This window comes from Anoplopoma fimbria, chromosome 20, assembly GCF_027596085.1.
Source record: "Anoplopoma fimbria isolate UVic2021 breed Golden Eagle Sablefish chromosome 20, Afim_UVic_2022, whole genome shotgun sequence".
Lineage (NCBI taxonomy): Eukaryota > Metazoa > Chordata > Actinopteri > Perciformes > Anoplopomatidae > Anoplopoma > Anoplopoma fimbria.
In genome coordinates, this window is record NC_072468.1 from 24,988,899 (window position 1) to 25,006,143 (window position 17,245).

General features: G+C 40.0%; 2 protein-coding genes across 4 annotated transcripts in view; both read left to right on the plus strand.

Annotated features, from left to right (window-relative positions):
• Positions 1-7,268: 7,268 nt before the first annotated feature.
• elp6 (elongator acetyltransferase complex subunit 6) lies at positions 7,269-11,046 on the plus strand. The gene is made up of 7 exons (XM_054622082.1): positions 7,269-7,567; positions 7,679-7,757; positions 7,851-7,921; positions 8,751-8,875; positions 9,216-9,432; positions 9,631-9,792; positions 10,490-11,046. The coding sequence occupies exons 1-7, from the start codon at positions 7,514-7,516 to the stop codon at positions 10,613-10,615; spliced, it is 834 nt and encodes a 277-aa protein (XP_054478057.1). The 5' UTR covers positions 7,269-7,513; the 3' UTR covers positions 10,616-11,046.
• Positions 11,047-13,845: 2,799 nt separating this feature from the next.
• The window catches only part of scap (SREBF chaperone), a 30,782-nt gene continuing 27,382 nt past the window's right edge, over positions 13,846-17,245 (plus strand). The window contains exon 1 of one of the 3 annotated variants that reach the window (XM_054622081.1): positions 13,846-13,862. Coding sequence is in view for 2 of the 3 variants with exons in the window: in XM_054622079.1 (XP_054478054.1) it covers positions 15,665-15,843 (179 nt within the window). In the remaining variant the exon portion in view is untranslated. Of the gene's footprint in view, positions 13,863-14,388; positions 14,625-15,370; positions 15,844-17,245 lie in introns of those variants that run through there. The other 2 variants (XM_054622080.1, XM_054622079.1) reach the window with 2 other exon arrangements.

Here is a 17,245-nt window from a genome sequence, read left to right on the forward strand (position 1 = left end):
ATCGTCTCACAAATACATTTAAAAAACGCACCATTTATCTCCGTTTCTGGCTTCCTCCACAGTTCTGCACTCCCATAAGAGATATTCAATAAATCAGAGGATACATTTTATAGATACTGACCTCACTTTGTAATCTGGAGCTATTTAATACTCATTGCACAATGGAAACAGATACCATGTCAGTGAAAACACCTCTACTGTGAATGTGTTGTATAAATTATCACAAAGTTTTACTCTACTAGAAGTGTTGTACTCCTCCTCCGATACAACCAGCGGAGACAGTAGTGCACAATGTTGCTGTTGGAAGAAATGGAAGAGATCTTACTGTTTGTGTGTTTTTTACATTTGAATGTGAACATTTTTATAGATCTATAAATGACAGTATCCTATTGCACACTTCAGAGTCAATCTCTGCAAATAAGTGTGATAATCACCAGAGGGTTTTATATGTGACCTTCTTGTCTTTGATGCTCATCACTGTTGATGCTGAACTACCTTCCTTTTTCTTCATTGCTTCTTTATTCCAAGCAGAATGTTGCTGCAGCCAGAAATGTCAGACGTATCGCTTACTGCGTACCAAATGTTTTCCTTGGGAGAAAGTCCAGACCAGATAAAGATCATTTCTTTCCCCTTCAGAAAACATTTTGCCGTTGTTACGAGCTCGTACGAACACTTCCATAAATTCAATTTATAGTAAATAAATCTGTCAAAGTTCAGATGACTGATATTTATTAATAGTAGCACACTTACATATTCTTTAAAATCAGGAAACAGAACTTTAAAACAGTATCTAATGACGTTAAATATGTTTTTTTCTCACTGTAAGATTATGTAAGATGGAAATGTGGTGACGTATGAGCTTTCTAGAAATGATTAGATAACGAGGTCAAGTCCAGAGCGGCCAAATATCACAAAACATTCCTCTGATCGTGTGAATATAAATATAAGAGTTTAGAAGAGTCTAAAATGATTGATTTCGACCAACAACATGGACGTAACTCCTGATCCCTCAGAGTGAAGCAGCAACTGGTTGATCTGTATTTATTAAAGCGGTAAAAGTGTGTGTGCGTGTATGTGTGTGTGCGTGTTTTCAAGGCCAACTGACCTTTTGAACATATTCACCGGATCACTCTCTCTCTCTCTCTCTCTCTCTCATTCTCTCATTTTCACTCTCGCTTATCTGTTGCTGGCGGCGGTTTTAATGCATCTTCAGACAGAAGAGGGCATCGTCGCCATGGAAACCCATTCTGATGCCACAGTCTGAGCAGACGAGATCCAAACTCGCTGACCCCGGGTTCCTCTGCCTTCACACACACACACACACACACACACACACACACACACACACACACACACACACACACACACACACACACACACACACACACACACACACACACACGGATAGACGAGGCAGATTAAGCTGTCCATCTGTCACTTACAGTTGTCTTGTGGCACTGGCACACACACACACACACACACACACACACACACACACACACACACACACACACACACACACACACACACACACACACACACACAAACACTCATCATGACTTTGGTGAAATTTTTGTTACCAGTCTTCAAGTTGAAATTCAAATCTGAACAATATTTTTATATAAGTGTGGTGCAAACTCTTTTTTAAATACATCAAATTGTGATCTTTCAAGGGCCAGGGTGTTGCATTTTGGGGGATCTAATAAGAAAAATACTATGTTTTCATTAGTGTATAATCACGTGAAATTTAGAATTGTTGTTTTTCGTGCAGAAGCTTAGCTCAGAATGAGGCCTGGATATCTACACAGGTTCATTACAGTAGAACAGAACGGACAAACCGAACACTGGCTCTACAGGGAGACGTTCTTAAGTTACCTCCAGGCCACCGTAGTTCTCAAACTCGCTTGTTAAACTGCAGTAACGTGATGCGCACAGTGAAAAACCTTGATACTGCCAGTATAAGAAAGAGTGTCGCAGAGAAAAACCCAGCTCCTCTCTGCATTCCTGTCAGTTCAACATATTCTTTTTACCGTCTTTAAACTCATTGTTCTTTCAACATGCCGCTCTCATTAAAGGCCGCAGCAGGACGTTCTGATAAAGAATCTGTAAGATCCAATAAAATGTTTTCAGGATAATTCATCTCTATCTTTAAAAGTTATTTAATCCAGTGGTTTCCCAATTTGTGAGATAGTTACTTCTGTATTTGAGATCACTTGTCACAGGTTGAACAAAAGTCTAGAAGTTGATCGTTTCATTTTTAATTACCATTAAAAACCAGAAGAGGCAAAAGTATTCAGTATTTCCTAGAAAAATTTGAACAAATATGATGTTTTTTCTTAATTTCTATATCCCATTTAAGTTCTCGTGACACCCTTGGATGGGTCTTGATGTTGTGAACCACTGGTTTAATCTATAAAATCACTAGCATCATATTTTAGGTGATTATGATTTGAATGTAAAATCTTAAACTGTATCTAGTAACTGTAAACGTGAGATAGATGTAGTGAAGTAGAAGAAGAAAGTGGCATAAAATGGAGATTCTCATTAAATTATATTACAAGTAGTAAAATACAAGAACCTCTGAATTATACGATGGGGATGTTAATGTACTTTCACTTTTATTTTAATCCAAAGTCATGCAGCCGTGCTTTCATTACAGCCGCGCCTCAAGGAGACAAATAGCTCTGAGGTATGAAAATGATCGAGGATGGGAATGAGGGCGTAAGAATTGGAAAAACAGAGAACATGGAGAGAACATGGAGGAGGCACGTTTTCTCTCTTTTTTTTTTTTCTTTCTCTCTGCTCTTCCGAGTCAAACCTGCTGGGACTTGGGATTCATCGGCAGCCTGTGATTGGCTGACGATGTGGTGGAATGATGGTGTTGGGATCCTGAAGGGCCCATTGTGATTGGCTGATGAGGGCGCACACACACACACATAGTAGTGCATGATGATAGGGGCCAAACACACTCACACACTCACACACACACAAAGTCATGCATGTATATGTGCAAAAAAACCACCCATGTGAAAATGCTCAAATCGACACAAAATGTCCACATTTGGATCTGTGCGTGCATGCACATACTAACACACAACTCAAATCTCATAGCGACGTATATGTGTGCACGTTTAATTTAGAATTACACGCATGCACGCACACGAGCACACAGAGCGCCTTACAAAGGAGGGATTGAAAAGCAAAAGGAAAGAGGAGAGAAGCGAGGGGGGTAAGGTCTAAATGAATCGCTCTGGCACCGTCTAGTTTACTAATGAGGCTCTGAGGAATGCTGCTGATCAGAACAGGACCCTTTGGATTCTTTTCTGATGGAAATGTAGTGATACATTACCAGTCTAAAGTAACCCCCCTACACACACACACACACACACACACACACACACACACACACACACACACACACACACACACACACACACACACACACACACACACACACACACACACACACTGCTACCTTTCTCCATCCTGCAACACTGTGAATGAATGACTGGTTTGGCAGCGAGGTTGAGAGTGATGTCACCCAACCGTTGGCTTCAGGAAATGAAGATGATGTTTTTTTAATCTGTAACAAAATGTGTATTGATTTGCATATTTCCTGTGTGTTCATGTGTCAGTAAATTTCTGTTCCTGTGTTGTAAGGTGACCATCAACCTGGAGCTCCATCTCGCCAAGGGGGTCAAGTCCTCCAGGCTTCCTCTTGCCCACTACGACGTCTACCTCTCCAGGGCGGACAAATCCAAACCTCGAACCCCCAACGGGCCCAGAGCAAAGGCTGCTAACGGCCCCAGCAGAGCCAAGGGCCGAGTCCTGAGGTGGGAGGACGACATGTACCCTCCGTCTCCACCCTGTTCTATCTGCAGCCCCGTCAGCACTCGCTCGCTGCCGGCCTCCGTGATCGAGAAGCCTCCGCGGTCCAGGCCCCGGACTCTGAACCCCTACGGCCCCCAATGAACTGATCCTCATATCTCTGGTTGTCCTGGCTGTCATCTTGAAACTTCTTCTGTGAATGTTCATGTAGCTCCTATCCAAGGAAAACTAGTATCCAGGAGAATTTGTGTGGGATTTTGCTTCCATAGTTTGACACAGTACTTTCTATGGGACAAACATGGACCATGACTCGGGAAAAATGGACGCCAGCTTGCATCTTATTGCAGACTTGCGTCCTCTGGCAGCTGTCAAAAAATCTTGGTTCTCAAAAATGAATGCGTGTTCACAAACGGGAAACTCTTGTCATCAGGAAATAAGAACTCACTTGTTATGTTGTTGGGTTTAATTAGAAAGGTTGAAGCAATTTTCAAAACATTTGATAATTAACTGAAGGTTATTTTTTGTATTATATGTTCATATTCTGTGTTGACTACTGCAAAATAACACGAACACTAACATTTAGATGTTAGGGCTTTGGTATTCTGAAAAGATAAGGAAATAATGCTTTAGCCATTTATTTATTTTTGTTACCAATTTTCACGTAATTGATTATAAACTGATAAGGAGAATAACGCCATGCTGCATTGTGACAGTACTGAACCTCAGGATCTTGCTCAGGAACACTTCAGGGACTGTAGGAATCAGGAGTATCCAACCACAAAGACAGACACACACACACGCATTGTTTTATTTATACATTTGTGTGTCTGTGCCAACAAGCAGGCAGTTTGCCAAACGACGAGTCAATGGCAGCTCATCGGATTGTTCTATATTTCTCTTCTCACGCGACACAGTGTCTGTACTCTGATACTAGTACGTGTAGAATATTAAATATGTGATACTTTATTGATCCCTGCCGGAAGAGTTGCCATAGATACTCATTCAGAGAACTGGAAATGGATACAATTTGATGTTTTTTTCTTTAGCTTGACCCTAATTATTATTTTATTATCTGGTTGGTTAAGATTACAGGCAAACATGCAGACATGTAGAGGTGAAAACACAAGATACAACACATCTACTGTATGGATGCGTCTATATTAAAATGCAATCACATGATTCTGCAGTTCCTCTCAGCTCTACAGAGCCATTTAGCAACTTTCAGCTGAGTATTTTGCTTTTACGTCCTCGAGCTTTACCGTTTGGGTTCAGTCTCTGCGCTCTCATCAACTTTATCGTCAGAGAAAAAACAACTAATAAATTCTATATAAAATTCTATATATTCATGCTTCTTGCCCAGCTCCAAACAGCAGACAGATAAAGTCTGAGACGAGCTGGTGAACACAGTTGATACATTTAGCAACTTAAATGACAAGAATTTTAGTTGGTGGAGACCAAAACGGAGCTGAAAGGATATCGGATGTTGTACTTATTTTCCATCACGTCGACACAAACACATCTCTGAATGCTGATTCTCTTTGCTAAATGTTTGAAGGTTTCTTCATGCGCTTTATGAAGTGGCAAAAAACAAAACTATTAAAGCAGTTCTACTCTCTGTACGACATTTTAAAGATCTGTTTAAAAAAAACTATTTTACTAAAGCGAACCACCAAGATCATAATACTACTGACAGATTTAAGGTTCAGTGACTTGACTTCAACACTTCCTGTAGCACAGAAATGGCGGGGATGGAAATGATCCAGTCAGGTGTTATTACTCAAACATTTGAGCTAAACCGCAGTGCAGCAGCTCAGGGATTGTATTTCTCTGATTGTGATATTTTAGGGGAGTTGTGTTAGGACAATGTGGAACATGTTTAAAGATTACAATGCAAATTCATGCATTTGTGCTCTCAGTGTGTTTGATATTGAACTATTGAGAGCTACACACTGCCATCTGCTGATTCAACACATAATCTGTCTCTAATGTTCTCTCTCCCATTTTACTTGAAAGTGTTTTGATCAGCTGTTCTGCAGTTTAAGATGGACTACGTTCATGAACCAGCCTGAATTCAATCACACCTTTGAAAAAAGAAAGATACATTTCATGCAGGTTTTCTGCTTTTCTATAGAATGCATCGAGACACTGTTCTTTTGTTCGCATTGCTCATCAATGATCATCAGGAATGGATGCTAAAACAGCTATATTTAGCTCCAATTTGATCACTAGTTTGCTAACTGTGTCTATCTGCTTTTGGGTTTTACAGCTTTTTTTTACTCTGAAAACAAAGCTATGAGAGATTCAAGGTTGAACCAAAACACAAAAGTTGTGGGCCAGATAGCTATAATGAGCTGAACTCACTATACAACTCCATACAGACGAGGGGAGCTGCAGCTTCGGTTGATTATCGCCTTTCACACATTGTTATTTAAAACATTTTTATTAAAAAAATATCTATTATAGCTGCTTTGAAGTCACTGTTTCCTATTTCAAATTACCCCAAAGAGAGCTGTATTTAAAATGCTCTGTATTATACGCTTGAAATATAACCAAAAATATAACAATATGATGTGCAACCCCTGATTTTACTTGTCATTCATACTTTGTGCAGAGGAACAAAAACTCTTGTGTGAGTTAATTCAGTACCTCCCAATAAGTGCTTCTTTATAAATACTGCACTATGACATGATGCTGATTCCCCTTTGGAAAATAAAAACTCATATTTCCAAACAGAAAGAAGAAAAGTTGTGAAGTGAATGTTCTGGATTAATAATCCAGGGGTTGATAATCGTTGCAATACAAATACACTGTGCAATTATAGTTATAATAGTTATAATAGTTTTCTGTCTGTATATATAATATTTCAGTTATTGTGGATTCTTTACTGTTTTTATTGCTTATTTATAATACTTGTTTTTTTATCTTGTTTTTCTTTTACTATGTCTCTTGTTTGCACTACATCTATCCTGTAAATGTATTTATTATCTTATCTTATTTTATCTTATTTTATCTTATCTTGATGTTTCAAAACTATTCTGGTAAATATTGCTGAATTTGGCACAATAGTGATGGGAATATTTCCTTTATTTACATTAATTTAGCTGTCATTGCAGTTTACCACCAATAGGGGGCGGTGTCTCCATTTAATGCGGACGGAAACACCATAGAAGAAGTCACCATGTGCAAGCAAAGATCGTCTATTGAGAAAGCTGCACGAAGCTGTCACCATGGAGACCGATCTGTCACAGCGCTAATTTGGTTGTTTTTTTAGAAAAACAAAATAATTCAGCCTCAATTTATTTATTTTTTGTTTTTGTGTGTTCTTTTAGAATAAATAAAACTCCCCAAAAAACCCAAAATATTTATTATTATAATTATTAAAACAATAATATTTAAGTAGCAGCAAGACGCCTTTAAAGAGTTTTCCGTGGCAGGTGCGGAGTGAGACCTCCCGTCAGCGCTTTACTACTCTTTGGTAACACGCATGCTACTTGACGTTAGCATAGCAGCTAAAGGAGAATAAAGCATTAAAATGATGGAGTAAAGCAGAATATTTGCAGTTCTTTTTTACCTATGCATTAACAAGACACTAAGTCCTATCTGGTGACGTTAGTTCAGCTCTCTAACAACCCTTTTAGTCTGTATTATTCACAGTTTGGATAGCTAAGTGAGGTTAAAGTTAGCCATGTTTACAGAGCTCAACAGCATCCTGAACACCTCTCCTGACAGCTTCACTCAGGTGAGCACTAAACATGTCAAATGCATCTTTCTTATTGCTTTATTGCCATGTCACAGCATGCATAAGCAGCCTGCATACTGTACAGTGTGTAACAGCTGTGTTATCCTGCAGGGGGAGTGTGTCCTGCTGTCAGACAGACACAGTGATGCCTCTTTCCTCATTCACCACTTCCTGTCTTTGTACCTAAGAGGTGAGTTATACCTGTCACATGAGCAGTGTTATTAATGCTTGATACAGTTTATTAAACCTAATCTGATGTGTGTTTCTCTCTCTTTCATTCCAGCACGCTGCAGAGTGATGTTCCTGGGTTTGGTGCAGTCCTTCAACCATTACAGTGCAATCAGTCAGAGGCTGGTGAGGCTCCACTGATGGCAACCTTGTGCTGTTTTCTTATTTAACAATATACACTTAAAGAGGAGAGTGTCATTAAAAGACATCATGGCAGTTTATTTTGCATGCCTGCCTGTCTCCTCCTTTTAAAACACATTTAAACCATCCTTGATTCTTGTTTCTATTCTCGTCACTTCCATATTGAAGCTTCATTTTCTGTCGGAGGATTATGACCAAAGTGTGGATTTACAGTACCAGTCAAAAGTTTGTTCACACCTTCTCATTCAACTACTTTGAAGAATGTAAAATATAAAACATATTCTGGTTTGTTGAGCATTTGTTTGTTTACCACATAATTCCATATGTGTTCCTTCATAGTTTGGATGTCTTCAATATTAATCTATAATGTAGAAAAAAATAAAAATAAAGAAAAAACATTGAATGAGAAGGTGTGTCCAAACTTTTGACTGGTACTGTATTTGTTGCTTGATTTCAATTTTCACCACGAAGGAATTTAAGCAAATTTCCAACATTGAACTCAAGTCAAGCTCCGGATTAAAACAAAAATCCTAGAAGATAATTTGTGTAATATTGTCAGTCAAATGCTGATGTGTCTACTTAGCTTTTCTGTTTTCTGTTTTAAGGTTAAGGCACACATTGAACCTGCTTGTATGTGTACAGTAATGCCAGCCCCAATTTTTGTATTCCACAAGGCTTTCTAGTTAATCGGTTAAATACATATTGATTGGGACTCTGGTTCTCTGGGCTCATTAAGGAGCTTACATAGCTAGGTGTATGTTAGCCTTTAGCTTGGTGCTTTAACAAGTAATGACATTGAATTGTGTTTCCTCAGGGTGTAAGCCTGACACAGGCTAAGGAAAAGGGTCAACTGGTTTTCCTAGAGGGACTGAAGGAGTCGCTGTCTGTTTTGATTCCTCAAGAAGCTGAGACAGGAAGTCAAGCCATGGACTTCCTCAGGTACAAAAACAAACTTTTACTTAATTTTGCTACCTGTACAGACTTATATATTTTCATGGTCATACGGCATCACCGTTTATTACTATTTATGTGTAAACATTTGTAATTATATGAGTTTATCTATCTGGATTACCAACCAAGCAGTATTTAATTTACACACTACTCAAGTTTTTATCTGGTTTCCAACATATAAAGATGTAAAATTATATAAATATTTCCGCATATTTCCAGACCTATGTAGAAACCCTGTAGTAACAACACACATTTTCCAGTTTGACATCTTGCTGCTCCTCTCTCTTCTCTCTCATAATCATCATCTCCCTCACGTCTCCGTCTTCAGGGATCCTGCCGTTGGCCTGAAGAGTCTCTACGAGTTTGTCCGGTCCAGTGCGATCAGTTCCGGCGGCGGTGAAGAGGAGGCGGACGGGGCCGAGGAGTGGGGACCCGCGGTGTTGCTGGTGGATGACCTCAGTGTGCTTCTGAGTCTGGGGGTGAGCGTTGAATCCGTTCTCGACTTCAGCCACTACTGCCGAGCCACCGTCTGCTCCCAGCTACAGGTTAGAGCCTTGCTTTCAATCCATGATGTATCTGAGATCAGTTGAAATGGCAGTTGTAATGTCTTTAATAACAAAGCTATAGTAAGTTTAATGTATCCGTAACACGTATTTCTTGCTGTCTGTTCAATAAGGGGGGTTAGGATAAAGTGAACAGCTCTAATAACAATCTGATACACATAACTTTGACTGTGACTGCAGGGCAATGTGGTGATGCTGACACGCTGTGATGGGGTAGAAGAGGAGGACGACGGAGATGACGAAGGCTTAGAGAGACTTCTGAAGGGCCTCACCCACCAGTGTAGCCTCAGTCTTCATGTACAGGGTCTCCCCACTGGCTACTGCAGGGACATACACGGGCAGGTGAGTGTGTATGTCCGTTCGTCTATCTGATTCTGATTCTAACACTTCAGAGATGTGCCTATAGTCCAAGTCTCTTGTACACATTGCTGCAATTAAAGACTATTTTCATCATTGATTAATCTGACAACTCTCTCAATTCATCTTTTGGTTAACAACATGTAAGAAATGTTGTTTTGTACAACCAACAGTCTAAAACCTTTTTATTTTTTCTTAAGAAAATGTTTACATTTGAAATGCTGGAACATGTTTTTTTGTGTCATTTCTGCTCCAAAAAAATCACTTTGTGATTAATCAATTATCAAATTTGTTACAGTTTTATTTTATTTATATATCGACCAATCATTTCAACCCTACTTGAGGAGCATGAAATATAGATGAAAAGTTAAATCTGCATTTGTGTTTACAATTATGACCAATGTAACCAATACCTGCATTATGAATAACCTAGATTGAGTTATGGTGGGTAGACCATTTTGTTTTTAGATTTGACCATTTTTAAAGTATTTGCATCGGAGTAAAACCAGTGCACATACGATATCAATAACTCATAATGGTGAAGCACAGGGCACATGGTGTGTTAAAGGTAATATACTGTTTATCTGCAGTAAATATTGCAAGGGATCAGTGCAAGACACACAAAAAAGATTCTACAATGAAAATGTAAATAAACCAAATGTGTTTTTTTTTTCGTTTTCAGGTGGAAGTGTGCTGGAGGAGGAGACAAGGCGACGGGCAGTACACACAGAAGAAACTCTTTCAGTACAAGGTCAATGATAAAGGAGCCTCCTTCTTCGCTCCCGGGACGTCCAGCGCCGTTCTCTAGTTCCACCGTTCACCGTCCTTGTTTGCCTTTTTGTCTCTTTGACTGTTATATATTTACACAACACCAGACGACACACGTTGGGTGTTTATCTGCCAAAGTAGTTTGTGAACCGGACAAATTCACCAACCATAGAGAGTTACGTTTGGATGCTCGCCAGTGTCAACGACCCGGACTGGACCCCAGACTGGGCCCCAGCCTGTCTGGAGGAAGGACGCCGTATTCCTGCCAGCTGATAGCCTGCTTTCAAACCTCTGAATCGCTGCCCACTTCTCTTACTTTGTTTTTTTCTTTCAGCTATTCAAATAAGTGAAGTGCAAACAAAGTGACAAATGAGTTTAATTATTGGGCTGGTTTGCTGCAGACTCATGCCATTGTCAATAATTGGTTAATAGTTGAGTCAATGTTTTGTGTGCGGACATGCATGAATGAGAGGACATTAAGAAAAAAATCTTAAGGTAACAACGCAGCATATTGTGAGCTGTGCTTGGTTTCCTACTTTTGACATGTGGCAGCAAGTCCTTTTGGTAGAATATAAAGATACAAATGAAACAATAAAAATTATAAATCATGCTAATCAAAAGAGGTAGGCCAAAAACAAGTACTTCCAGTCCTGCACCAAACTGTTACGTTCCCTCCAGTACACAGAAAACAGAAAAGCAAAGAAGACTTGTTACATATACAACATTTCATAATTTAGCAGCACACACGTGAATCGATATAAGGCATCTTTGTGTAAGACTGGAAAACAAAAGCGTCTGTTTTCGCTGCAGATGATTGTGAACCGAACACCTCTGCATTTATGTATTTATGTAAATGTATTTTATTGATACTATAAACCAATAAAATACATTTTTATTTGCTTGTATTTTGGCCGAGAAATGCATATATATGATGATTATTCTTATCACTGAATGGATTTTGGTTGAATAAAATAAAACAAGTGCAAAATGTTGTCATTGGGTTCGTTCGAGATGACTGCGCCTCGCCTCGAAAGAGGACGAGAGCAGGCGGCAGCAGCAGGGGGCGTTGAAACAAAACAGTTGGTAAGCTACCTGTAGTTAGCAGACTAGGTTTGGGTTTTATGGATGTCCATCAGTGACAATGGTTCTCTCCTTTAAAGGTTTTCTGATGCTTCACATCGTTACTCTATGGACTTCACACATTCCAGTTCTCTGACCTAAAAAAAATGTCGACATCAAGTTGGAATTAGGCTTTCTCAATAAATATCTTTATTTACAGATACTAAGTAAATAACCTTATAAATTATGATAGTAATAATAATTATAGTTATTATTATGATTGCTATTATTGTTTTTATTATTATTGTTATTATCATTATTATTATTATTATTATTATTATTATTGTTATTATTATTTTATTATTATTATTATTATAATATTATTATTATTGTTATTATTATATTATTTTTATTGTTATTAATATTATTGTTATTATTATTGTTATTAATATTGTTATTTTTATTGCTTTTTTATTGTTATCTTTATTGTTATTAATATTATTTTTATTGTTCTTATTATTGTTATTTGTATTATTATTATTTTTATTGTTATTATTATTATTGTTATTAATATTATTATTTTTATTATTATTATTGTTATTATTTTTATTATTGTTATTATTATTGTTATTAATATTATTATTTTTATTGTTATTATTATTGTTATTAATATTATCATTATTTTTATTATTATTATTATTATTATTGTTATTATTATAATGTTATTATTATTGTTGTTATTTTTATTGTTATTAATATTATTGTTATTATTATTATTATTATAATATTATTATTAATGTTATTATTATTATTATTTTTTTATTGTTATTAATATTATTATTTTTATTATTATTATTGTTATTTTTATTGTCCACCGTTGCACCACGTGTTCATGACGTCACAGCCGCTAGAGGGCGCCCTGTCTCTGCTGTGACGCGGCGGGGTCAGAGGTCAGAGTGCAGAGGTCGTTCTCATGTTGTGTGTTTTTATTTAACACACTGATGCTGCACGCGATAGTCTCGAGCTGATTCCTCCCAAAAACAACAACAACAACAACAACAACGTTCACAGCGTCATCGGAGCAACCCGGAAGTGTCTGCAGGCAAGTGTGGCGCTGCAGCACGGCTAGCTTTAGCACGCTGTGCTAGCCGGGCTGCACATGCTAGCAGGTAGCTAGCGTTAGCAGGCTAAGGGGCAGCGGCACGGGGTCTCTGGCGTTGGTTCGTGGGTTCTGATGTTCTGGTGTTCTGGGGTCAGAGTCACGTGAACACACGGACACAGAGACATGAAGACACGTGGTCTGCGAACAACACACCTTCAGTGTGCTGGAGGCTAACGCTAGCTAGATGCTACACTGACGTCAGGTGGCTGGGAGGTAGGAGTTAGGAGGTAGGGGGTAGGTGTTAGGAGGTAGGGGTTAGGAGGTAGGGATAAGGAGGTAGGGGGTAGGAGGTAGGGGTTAGGTGTTAGGGGTTAGGGATAAGGAGGTAGGGGTTAGGTGTTAGGAGGTAGGGGTTAGGTGTTAGGAGGTAGGGGTTAGGAGGTAGGGGTAAGGAGGTAGGGGTTAGGTGTTAGGAGGTAGGGGTTAGGAGGTAGGTGTTAGGAGGTAGTTAGGGTTAGGAGGTAGGGGTTAGGTGGTAGGGGGGTTAGGTAGGGGTTAGGGTTTAGGGGGTAGGAGGTAGGGGTTAGGAGGTAGGGGTTAGGAGGTAGGGGTTAGGAGGGGGTTAGGAGGTTAGGTGGGGGTTAGGAGGTAGGTAGGGGTTAGGAGGTAGGGGTTTAGGTAGGGGGGTTAGGAGGTAGGGGTTAGGGGTTAGGAGGTAGGGGTTAGGTGTTAGGGGGGTAGGAGGTAGGAGGTTAAGAGGTAGGAGGTAGGGGTTAGGTGGTAGGGGGTAGAGGTAGGGGTTGGGTTTAATGGAAGGGGTTGGGGTTAGTGTTAGGTTAGGGGTTTGGGGTTTGTCAGTACAAACAGTGAGGCTTATATTTGTGTGTTATCTTTGTGTATTTGTAAAGAAAACGTAATAAATTAGGACATTATTTGCATGTGTCAGCTCCAGTGGTTTCTACACCTTATGTTACATTGAATTGTTGGACGGCTTCTTTCTGGTTGAAGTGATGTGAGAGACCTCATGTTACTGAAATATGCTTTGTGGTAAATCTAGAATAAGGGAAATGTGTTGTACAAAGTGTCTCACTGAAGGGGAAAGCTGTGAAGGATTACTCAATATCAGGTAAATCCTGTTCTGCCTTCTCACTGTGTCGACCTCAGGATAAAGTAAACCTCCACTTGTACATTATTTTATTTAAGGCCCATCGTTGAACCTTTTTGTTTTTGACCCCTGGGCCTCCCTGTCTTCCCTCAGCTTGTTCCTGGAAGGTGATGTTGCCTCAGGGTTGCATCATTCTCATCATCCCTGCATGTGCTCACTCTCTTGTAAGAGCTATTTCACCGTTTTAGGTAGTTCAACGTGAACCAACAGTTACATGTGCTGGAGAAGGAAGACTTTTGAAACTAGTGTGTCCTCATTTTCTTTTTCTTCCTCTAAATATCTTGTCATAAATCATCGTCCGGAAACAGCCTGCCTATTACACATCATTCCCTATTACATTATGGTTACTGATTAACAGGGCATTTCCCTCTTTTGCTCTCAGCTCCGGTTGTAAAAAAAGGCAGCGTTGCGGTAATCTTCTGTTCATCCACGTCAAGAGAGGGACTAATGGGCCTCGCTGATCAGAGGAGCATGCTTTCACATTATGCAACTATGGGATTGAATCTCGCTGCGGTTATGTTACGGAGAATGGACACAGCCTGAAAACTCTCTGGAATGTTTGGGGGGTGTTTGTATAGTTGGACCTTCAGTAATTCACTTGGAAGATATTTAATAAGGTATATAAATGCATTGGATGATACAGAAAATAGCTGATATGCCATTGGACTCTCTAAGCCCCGGAGATGCTTTCAAGTTAAGCATTTTAGGGAGTGTTGAAAAGAGGTAAGCCTGAAATCTCCCATTCAAGACATTTCACAGTCATATTGTAGGCATGTAGCTTTATATATCTACCTTAATCTACATGACATAGATGCAGAGACCTACAGTGATCTCCCAAACTCCAATTTGTGCTCCCAGTGTGAAACACTGTGTCTGTCATGTCTCTAGCTGTGTTTTTGTTTGCAACTAAGTGTTCTTGGCTGCTCACGTGGGAGGCATATAGACCGTTCTTTGTTAGGATATTAGTTGCCCAGCACGTTTTTGTAAAAGCACAGGGTCATTTCATTGAGACATTTTCCTTCATGGTGTCACGAATATTTATTTGTCGTTCCCTTTGGGTTCAAGCAGAAATGTTATTTTTTTTATTTCTTCAGCTGTAGTAGCCGGTGTCTCCCAACAAACAGCCATCCGGCCGGATGGAATAGGATTTTCCAAACAATTGCTGGTTGTCTGCCAAAGTTGCTGAAGAGAACACAAACTCACCAGCCTGAAACAACAGTTGAGCAGATTGTTTCTCTTGCCTGATTGTGAAGTTTTGTTTTTTTAAAAGCCTCCGTCAAACTTGTCGTGCTTTTGAGATGTGAATGTCACGGCGTGCTGCAACATACAGGACAGACTGGGAAGCAGCGTGTGTGTGTGTGTGTGTGTGTGTGTGTGTGGGGGGGGGCCTGGCCCTGAGCCCTGCTCGCTGAGTTTCCGATCGGCTCAATCCCGGATTAGTTCACTGACGGAGACGCTGCTGAGCCCTTTTGCCAAATCAGTTCTCGCTGCTCCACTAATGTAACCAAACAGCACGCAGTGAACCAGACAAACGGCAGAGAGATGGAGGCACTCGCTGAAAGTTTCCCCTCGCGAGAAAGTAGGCAGGACCCGGCCGAGAGTCCACTTTCCCAAGGAAACGGAGAGCAGAAAGGCGTCACGTCAAAGCCTGTTGTGACATTTGCAGAGCCCATTGTGCGAGCTTCCCAGGACGGTGCTGTTTTAACTGTATAGGAGTATTTATATCAGCAGACTCCTGAGGCAAATTCCTCCTCCCCGGGGGAATGTTTCCGTTGCTCCCGGGGGGACGAGCCGAGCAGTCGCACTCTCATCCTGAATCGAGAGGGGAGCACTACGTTAACCACAAGGCACTGCTTAAGCTTAAGGAACCCAGTGCTGCTGCTGCTTTCAGGGGAAGTAAACGCCTGCGAGCCAGAGAGGTAACCTGGTCTCCCATCAGCAGGTATGGTCTCTGAACAGCTCAAGGCTGGATGTATCTTGGTTACGGCTTGTTGTTGTTGTTGTTGTTGTTGTTTATTTTGGGCACGGTTAACAACTAATGCAGTGCTGCTTATTGACACCGTGTGATAATCTGAGGCTCAGTAGGATGAGACACTGTACAACATCCAGCTGCGCTACGTTTGCCTGTTAAATATTTGTAATCGAGCAGCGTGTAACTACAAACACAGCGCTGAAAAGTTCTGCTGAGTAAACAGAGAGAGCCGAGGGCAGAGATTAGGCATGGAAGTCAACAGGAGATAGAGTAGACAGGGTAAACCCAAGGAACTGATTTAGTTTGAAGGGGGATGAACCACCCGTAAAGAAAGGATTTCACTTTCTTTTGTACTTTTGTGATCATTGTTGATTGCTGGCAATCAAAGAGCCCTGTTCATACGCAATATATATTTTTGAGTCCACCTGTGGAAACAGTTAAATATTACTAATTGAGTGACTTTCAGTGGAATCATTTTGGGGCGATTTGAACAAACTGTGTTATCGTTTTACAAATTTCTTCCTTAATTGTTCAAAGCAATTGTAAGAAAAACAAAACAAAATGAGTCATGAAAGTTTTGAGTTAATGTAATGCATAGCAGTGACACATAGTTCATTTCAGGGCTGCAATTAACAATTACTTTGATTATCGTAATGTGATGAATATTGTCTTGATAAAGGAATTCATCATGTGGCTTATTTATGTAGCGTATCACTTAACACTCTCATACCTGAGTGGAAGTAAAGTGTAACACCTGTCTAATAACAAAAGGCTTTTATCAGGTTAACCGGCTTGTTTTTTTTTGTGTGTGTGATAAATGAGACATCCTTTTTGCTTCTGTCGAGCTGCTCAGCCGGAGTTGCATGTTTTCTACTGGGGTGAATGTGTCCACACCTTCTTGGCTGCTGAATGAGCCGTGTGTTTAAGTCATGTGACCCCCCTCCGTTTGAGCTGGTCTGAAGGAAAAACACACGGTGCCTTTTAGTCAGCAGCATGTGTACCAAAACGTGGAGTATATAACTAGTTGTGTGTTGAGGACAGAGCTTCACTTTAAGAACCGGCCTCTGCGTTCCTGATGATGTAACACGTGATTTTCCCCTCGGAGATGCAAGTTGATTTTTATAAAATCGTACTTAATAAATGCTTATTTTTTCACATGTATGAACCATACACTGTATATAAGAAGTGGACGTATTCATCATGCCGTCACCCATTGGTTTGTGGACTTCCGTTTTGAATCCTCGAGCTCGGCGAAATTTTACTGTCGCCATCTTGGATTACGGCCGTCGTCATGTTGTTTTTTTGGCCACCAATATTGGAATTTGGAGGAGTGACGTAGAGACGCTGTATACGGCTCTGGTAGCGGCAGTGA

What these genes read in the sequence shown, in the direction of transcription:
- elp6 (XM_054622082.1), top strand. Translation starts at nt 7,514, where the DNA reads ATGTTTACAGAGCTCAACAGCATCCTGAACACCTCTCCTGACAGCTTC. An exon ending in CCGTCTGCTCCCAGCTACAG is followed by an intron (nt 9,433 to 9,630) that starts GTTAGAGCCTTG and finishes CTGTGACTGCAG; the next exon opens with GGCAATGTGGTGATGCTGAC. An exon ending in GCAGGGACATACACGGGCAG is followed by an intron (nt 9,793 to 10,489) that starts GTGAGTGTGTAT and finishes TTTCGTTTTCAG; the next exon opens with GTGGAAGTGTGCTGGAGGAG.